Source organism: Salpingoeca rosetta (genome assembly GCF_000188695.1).
Source record: "Salpingoeca rosetta unplaced genomic scaffold supercont1.12, whole genome shotgun sequence".
Lineage (NCBI taxonomy): Eukaryota > Choanoflagellata > Craspedida > Salpingoecidae > Salpingoeca > Salpingoeca rosetta.
Window position 1 is genome coordinate 101,050 of NW_004754922.1, and position 7,500 is coordinate 108,549.

Below are 7,500 nucleotides of genomic sequence, written 5' to 3' on the forward strand. Positions count from 1 at the left end.
CTCTCTTCCCTCCTCCCTCCCCTCTCCCTCTCACACAAACACCTACCACCCCACGCTCATCCTTATCTAACGCCCTCCAAGCTGTAACACTAATTGCCGTAGCGCTTCTCCGTTTGCATTCCCGCATCCTGGCCCCCGTCCTCCATTCACCCTACCCCGGCTCGAAGCTTAATAACATCTAGACGTTCGGATTATTTCCCTGAGACAACGATTTCATGTGTATTCATTCGCTGCCCAGCAAGCTTCGGTAGCTGCGACGCTTGTCTGTGGGGGGGCGTGTGTGTGTGTGTGTGTGTGTGGGTGTGGGTGTGTGGGTATGTGTGTGTGTGGGTGGGTGTGGGTGGGTGGGTGTGTGTGTGTGTGTGTGGGTGTGTGTGGGTGTGTGTGAATGTGAATGTTTGTGTATGTTTTCTTTTGTTTTGTTTTGTGTGTGCATGTGTGTTGTGTATGTGTTTTGTGTATATGTACGTGTGCTTGTGTGTCAATGTGCATGTTGGTAATGTCCAGCAGCCCAGTCACAACGCCCGATGCAAACCACACTGTGTAGCAAGGTGTGCCCGCCATGCATTGTAAAAACACAGCCGACACACATACCTGCTGGTGCTGTGACGACGTGTGACACACCAACGCCGCGGCACTCACTCCATCACCAGCGCTATCACCAGCGCTATCACCACCATCACCATCCCCAGAGCTGCTCCCGTGCCGTCGCCTTGCGGGCCCTTCACACGATGGGCAAATCCATGGCCCCACCTAGATACACCAACACATGGTGGGGGAAGGTGAATACACGCGCAAGGAATACAGCAGCCAACGCCCACAGACAAGCACAGACACGTACACATACACATACACCAACGCAGACACAGACACAATACACGTACACACGCATGTACACCAACGCAGACACAGACACAGACAAATACGCATACACATACGCATCGACCAAAACCGATGTTCATGTACGCTACCGGCAGTGGGACGCGGTGGCCGTCAGCTGTTGTCGGAAACCAATTCCACGCGTTCTTGCACATGGAGCACACAACACGCGGTGTCACGTCTCCGTGCTGCCGCTGCTGCTCGTGCTTGAGCGTGCACGCCTCACATTTCCACGTCGTCTATGTGCACGCACGCACACCCAACACGCAAAGGGGATGAGCACCAACACGGCCACTGTGCACCATGTCTGCACCACTCTACATCGCACCACATCACCACACCACACCACACACAGGATCACACACTACACACCACACACCACACACAATCACACCACACCACACCACACCACACCACACCACACCACACCACACCACACCACACCACACCACACCACACCACACCACACCACGGCATGTGTGCTGCCGTACCGCGAGGTTGTGTTGGCTGAGTGATCGACGATGTTCGCGAAGGGACCGCCGGACATGGCTCGACTCCAGGCACTCGCTGGGGCACACCGACACGCACACATGAGCAAGCAAGCGCGCAAAGAGAGGCAGCGAGGCAGTGTGGGAAGGAGGAAGATGCAGAGTGACTGTGTGTGCGTGTGCGTGTGTGCGTGTGTGTGTGCGTGTGTGCCACAACCAGACAGACAGAGGAACAGAGAGACAAACGCACGCACCAACAAATCGATATGCATCAATCGCCAGCACGTGTGTCTACGCAACAGCGCCAGCGACCGCAATGACCGTGCACACACGCAGTCTTCACAGGGTGTTGGTGGTGGTGGTGCTCATCAGACTCACCTGCAGAGCAACTCCATGCTGACCTCTGCTTCGTCATCTTCCTCCTCCTCCTCCTCGCCGCTGTCGTTGCCGCCTACTTGTTTCTGCTGCCCCGCATTTGCGGTGTTGCTGACGAGGCGCATGCCCAAGCCATCGCCATCAACATCACCATCGTCATCACTATCACCATTACCATCACCGCCATGATCAACACCAACGATGATGTGCTTGGCCTCCACGGTGCTGCGCTCGCCACCATCATTGTTGCTGCTGCTGCCCTTCGCTAACGCCTGAAGGCGCGGGTGCTGCATAGCCTGCTGTACAATCGCGCCTGAGCGAGGAACCCCATCGAACAGACACAGCACCATTGGCCATCATGATAGGAGTAAGCGGCAGAAGCAACAACCTCCACATGTGCTGTTGCAGCCGTTACACCAAGCAAGCACCGCCAACCGCACACACACACACACACACACGCACCAGATGGGCGGACGATGTCCAAGTTGATGCACGCCTCGACGTCTGGGTCTGGAGGCTCCAGGGCATCAAACTGGGACTGGAGTAGCGCAGCCGGCATGAAGTGCCCTTGGCGCTGCTTCATTCGCCGCAATATCAAGTTGAACGGGCCCTGCAAGTGCACAAACAAGACCTGCCCGCGAATGTCAGCAGCCAACACGTCCCGGTACACCTTCTTCAGCGCCGAGCACGCAACAACGCCCGGCTTTCCTGCTGCCACCCACCTGTGTGTGTGTGTGTGTGTGTGTGTGTGTGTGTGTGTGTGTGTGTGTGTGTGTGTGTGTGTGTGTGTGTGTGTGTGTGTGAATGAACATGGGGTTGCACGTCAAGATGGAGTTGCATGCAAAGATACGACACTGAGCACGGCAGTGCACATATTGACCACACAGATACACACACAAACACACAAACACACACACACACACACAAACACACGCACACACGCACAAACACACACACCGCTTCATGTATTTGTTGATGTTGAGGAGCCATGGGATACGGTCTGCGTCTGTGAGCGGCGTGCCCGAGCGCATCTTGGCAATGTTCGATTGCGGATGGAAGCCATCGCCGTCTACCCACTCACAGCCCAGTTCCTGTGCCAGGTGCGCCGCCACAGTGGTCTTGCCACACCCAGACACACCCATCACCACCACCACCACCATAATCGTCTGTTGTTCGCCGTTTGTTGTTGTTTGTGTGCATTTCTTCTGCTGTTGCGTCATCATCATCATTGTTTCGTGGCGGGTTTGGTTTGAAAACACACACACACACACACACACACACACACACACACACACACACACACACACACACACACACACGAGACTCTTTGACTGGAACGAGCACGATGGCTGGGGGGCGACGCACCACCCGGGGCGCTCCAGCATCGGAGGCGACGCGCAAGACGACAGCAGGAACAACCACGCGTGGTGATGAGGCAGTCGAGGACGAGGGTGAAGAAGAGTGGCAGCACGCAGACGAAGAGGCACGGCTGGTGGCACTCCAGCAATACGACGTGCGAGACATCCCAACAACAGACAAGGAGGCTCGCGCGCAGGTGCAGGCAGGGCTGGACTTTGAAAGAGAGCAGTACCTGCCAAACACCACCAACGGACACGGGCACGGTGGTGGCCTGAGCGGTGCTGTTGGCACGGAAGACGAGGATGATGATGCTGGTGATGATGACTTTGACGATGGCTTTGATGATGACTTGGAAGAAACCGATGATGACGACGATGCTGGTGGTGGTGACAGTCACAAGCAGCAACAGAGCACGGCATCCTCCACGCCTCGGTCAAAGCAGTGCACCCACAGAGGTGCGCGTTGCCAATCTGGGCTTCGCCCGAGTTTGATCCAAGAAACCCAAGGCTATGTGAAGCACCTGACGCGCCCGCAGAAGCGCGCGTTCTGCCAAGCGATCCTCGCCAGCTGTGTGATCCCACCGCAGACGTCCAAGGCAGGAGCACGCGCCCGAGTCAAGTATCAGCTCGCAGGTATTGTGTTGCACTCCATTGGTGTGTTTGTTCGCTTGCACAACAAACATCCCGTTGGAGAACTGCCACAACCTCACACCTCCTGTCTTTGTTTCCGTGCAACCAGGTGTGCGCTTGTGCCAGGGCTGCTTCCTCTCCGTGCTCGGTATTGGCCGAAGGTTCCTGTTTGAGGCCATCGCTGACATCAAGGAAGGACACATTGTGCCTTCGCCTCGCAAGCCCAGGCCTGAAACGCTGCGCCGCCGGAAACAGAAGAAGCAGGAGGAACCAAAGGTGCCAAAGACGCGGGAAGCCGAGGCATTTCTCGCCGGCTTCATTGATGCCTGGGGTCTTCAAACCCCATCCGGGAGAGTTTCACGCGTCCTTCTTCCCATCCACTTCACCAAGCGATATGTGTACAAGCAGTACGCCGAAGACTCAGGTGTGTATCTGCTGGTGTGTGTGTGTGTATGTGTGTGTGTGTGCGTGTGTGTGTGTGTGTGTGTGTGGTGTGTGTGTGTGTGTGTGTGTGTGTGTGTGTGTGTGTGTGTGTGTGTGTGTGTGTGTGTGTACTCCCTTCCCTTTTTCGTTGGCTCACATGGCTGTGTGCTCACTTGCCAAGCACAGATGACCCTATTGCAGAGAGCTCGTTCCGGCTCGTTTGGCTGCAGAACCACCCCACTGCACGCCGTGCCAAGAAGGAAACAGACGTGTGCGATACATGCACCCTGCTTGCTAACAGCCACGACACAGAAGCCCTGTCCGATCACCTTGCTCGTGTGAAGCAGGAGCGGCACTTTATGAAGCAGCAGGTGCAACTCGCGTGCGATCAGCCTGGAACTGTCGCCGCCCTGTCGTTTGACTTTGCGGCAACGGTGCGCTTGCCCCACTTTGTCCGTCAGCGAAAGGTGAGCGGCGTCTGCACATTATGTATTTGCCGTGCGCCCTCCTACAGACACCACTGTCTTGTCTCGTGTCACACTCGCTCTCGCACGCTCACGCTCACACCCTGTTGTTTGTGCGATGCAGCAATTCTACTACGAGTCTGGCTTGAAGGCGGACATCTTTGGCATTGTGTTCTTGCCAACATGTCAGCAGACCAACTACGTCATCCCAGAGACAACGGCACCAGCCAAGCGCGGGTCTGACCTGGTCATCTCGCTGCTCTTCCAGTACCTGCAGTCCATCACCCCACGCCCTCAAACCATCTACCTGACGGCCGACAACTGCATTGGGCAGAACAAGAACAAGAACATGATGCGCTTCCTCAGCCTGTACTCCGCCCGCTACAACTGCGACGTGTACCTGCACTTCATGATCCAGGGCCACACGCGGACCTTCCACGACGGCGGCTTTGGCCACATCAAGCGTGCCATGAACCTGTACAACGTGGAATGCCCGCGCCAGCTTCGTGAGCTGGTGGATGACTCGGCGTCCACCAACCACGCCATCGACGCTGACACGGTGCCCCAGCGCAAATACTCTGCACTGCTTCGTGCCATGGCTGCTGATGTCACTGCGCGTGTGCCGATCAGCGGCAACCACCACTTCAACTTTCGCAGCGACACCCCTGGCGTGATGTTCTACCGTGCAAGCCCTATTCACGAGTGGCAAGCTTTCCAACTGCTCGACCCAAGCAAGGTCAGAGACACGGCCAACCCGCGCACGTGGCTGACGTCTGCACCGCCTCTCCGGCGGCGTGAGATGACGGAGGCGCGCGTGAAGCAGCTCACGCACATCCGCGACGAGTACCTGAGCGACCTGCCTCAGGCGACACAGGACGACTTCTTCAACGTCGACCTGATGCGCAGCAAGCAGCAGGCCATCACCACTCACGACCAGCGTCCACCGATCCCGTCCGTCGTGCTTCAAGCCTAAACCACACACACACACACACACACACACACACACACACACACACACACACCCTGCTACCCCCTTCCTAAACAGAAACCTACACGACCTTAACAAAATTGACCTAAGCGCCCACACCCCACACGATCGACACTCCCATCAATAAAAAAGACCATAACTAAGGTTTAGAGCATCGAATGAAGGTGATTCGAGTGCCATGGGGTCGGGCACGGAGAGGGTGCCCTGCTGCTACGGCTGCAGGTCGATGTTGTCGCCCCTAAAGCACATGGCGACGACATACACACCACCCCATCAGACAAGCAAGCAAGCGCACACTGTGAACAAGCGTGTGCCTTTCCGTTTGCCAATTGCACTACGCGTGTGCAATTTGCAAATCGTTTCTGCACGTGGGTGGCAAGACAAGAAGCAAGAAGTGCTGAAAGTCAAGTGCACACAGCACAGACACACGCACACACGCACGCACACACACACGCACACACACACATCACACGCATCACATCACAGCCATGTCTGAGGACGGAGATCTGGAGAGCTTGATTGGCAACTCCAGGACACTGCAGTCGTTCACCTCTGCAGCCCTTGAGTACGCACTCCATATCATGTTTTACTGTGACTTCACGCAGCTTTTGCAGTCACACACGCACGCATGCACACACTCACACACAGACACAAACACACGCACACCCGCACACACACACCCGCACACAAACACACCCGCACACACACACACACACTCTCTCTCTCTCCACCCCTCTCTTGTGTACACGCACTCATCTTCTTTCACGTACTTGGGCACAACAGAACAGAACATGAGGACAGCGGTGACGGGAAGCCGTTGTCGCGCAGGCAGCGGCGTCTGCGCCAGCGTGAACGCGCAAACCTGGAGGCCAGCCTGAAGCAGGAGGAGCTGGTCCGTGCAGCCCGTCAGCAGGAGCGTGCGGTACGTTTGCACTGTGCGAACTGGTGGGAAAGGTGAACGGGGCTGAAGTGGAATCATGTGCATGCCCAACGGCAGCAAACAACATCTTCCAGTCACATTGAGCAAGTGCAGAAACATGTTTTCCTCTCCTTCTCTCGCTGGCAACAGCGGGCGGTGCTGATGCGAACGTTTCCCCAACCTTTGTTGCCTTGCCCCTGTGCCAGGATGAGGAAGACGCAGCAGGACCAGCACCCCTGCCCATCAAAGTCAGAAACAAGATCACGCTCCCAAAAGCAACACCCAAGTCCGAGCTTCGATCACTGCCAAGCGACAGCAAGGACACCAAAGACGATGACCAGGATGAGAGGACCGGGCCCAGGACCAAGCGCAGCAAGAGCGCAGCTGCTAGTGGTGGTGATGACGAGGACGACGCAGCGTTGATGGAGATGGCTGCCGCTGATAGCGCGCCGCTCCCGCCCACAGCACTGTATGTGCCAGTAGTGCCCTGATCTTGTGCTCGGGCAACCGATGTGTCTCCCTCGCGTTTGCTCCCGCTCGCCTACATGAGACTCGTTCCTGCCCGCTGTCACCTGCACTCACGTTATGTACTCGTGGTTAGGCTACGCGACACTCCACATCATACAACACATCAGCCCACTACACGCTCATCGTCCCCCACATGTGCGCACACGAACTGTGCAGGCTGGCACTTCGCAAGGAGGAGATTGCAAGCGCATGCTCTGCTGTCCTGGAAGCGCCAGAGACACACATTACCAAACTCGGCTCCATCATTGACGTAAGCTTCTTGTTTTGAAGCGATGCTGGCTGTCTCTGCATGTGTGTGTGTTGTGCTGTGTGTGTGGTGTGGTGTTGTGTTGTGTTGTGTTCATGTGCTCGTGGTTGCTGTGTGTTCTTGTGTGTGTTCTTGTGTGTGTGTGTGTGTGTGTGTGTGTGTGTGTGTGCGTGTGTGTGTGTTGTGTGTTTGTGTCTGCAC

General features: G+C 56.4%; 3 protein-coding genes across 3 annotated transcripts in view; 2 read left to right on the forward strand and 1 right to left on the reverse strand.

The window, feature by feature from the left end:
- Positions 1-178: 178 nt before the first annotated feature.
- PTSG_05092 (gluconokinase) lies at positions 179-2,928 on the reverse strand (the record flags this gene model as incomplete). Its single annotated transcript, XM_004993622.1, has 7 exons — positions 2,700-2,928; positions 2,205-2,464; positions 1,746-2,055; positions 1,371-1,446; positions 972-1,118; positions 595-753; positions 179-199 (listed from the first exon to the last, which is right to left on the reverse strand). The coding sequence occupies exons 1-7, from the start codon at positions 2,900-2,902 to the stop codon at positions 179-181; spliced, it is 1,176 nt and encodes a 391-aa protein (XP_004993679.1). The 5' UTR covers positions 2,903-2,928.
- A 159-nt stretch (positions 2,929-3,087) lies between these two features.
- On the forward strand, positions 3,088-5,590 carry PTSG_05093 (uncharacterized protein; the record flags this gene model as incomplete). The annotated part of the gene is made up of 4 exons (XM_004993623.1): positions 3,088-3,733; positions 3,840-4,154; positions 4,340-4,620; positions 4,742-5,590. The coding sequence occupies 4 exons, from the start codon at positions 3,088-3,090 to the stop codon at positions 5,588-5,590; spliced, it is 2,091 nt and encodes a 696-aa protein (XP_004993680.1).
- A 352-nt stretch (positions 5,591-5,942) lies between these two features.
- The window catches only part of PTSG_05094 (uncharacterized protein), a 6,961-nt gene continuing 5,403 nt past the window's right edge, over positions 5,943-7,500 (forward strand). Inside the window, exons 1-4 of the mRNA XM_004993624.1 lie at positions 5,943-6,170; positions 6,389-6,527; positions 6,731-6,993; positions 7,209-7,302. Coding sequence (XP_004993681.1) covers positions 6,094-6,170; positions 6,389-6,527; positions 6,731-6,993; positions 7,209-7,302 — 573 coding nt within the window. The 5' untranslated portion in view covers positions 5,943-6,093. The remainder of the gene's footprint in view (positions 6,171-6,388; positions 6,528-6,730; positions 6,994-7,208; positions 7,303-7,500) is intronic.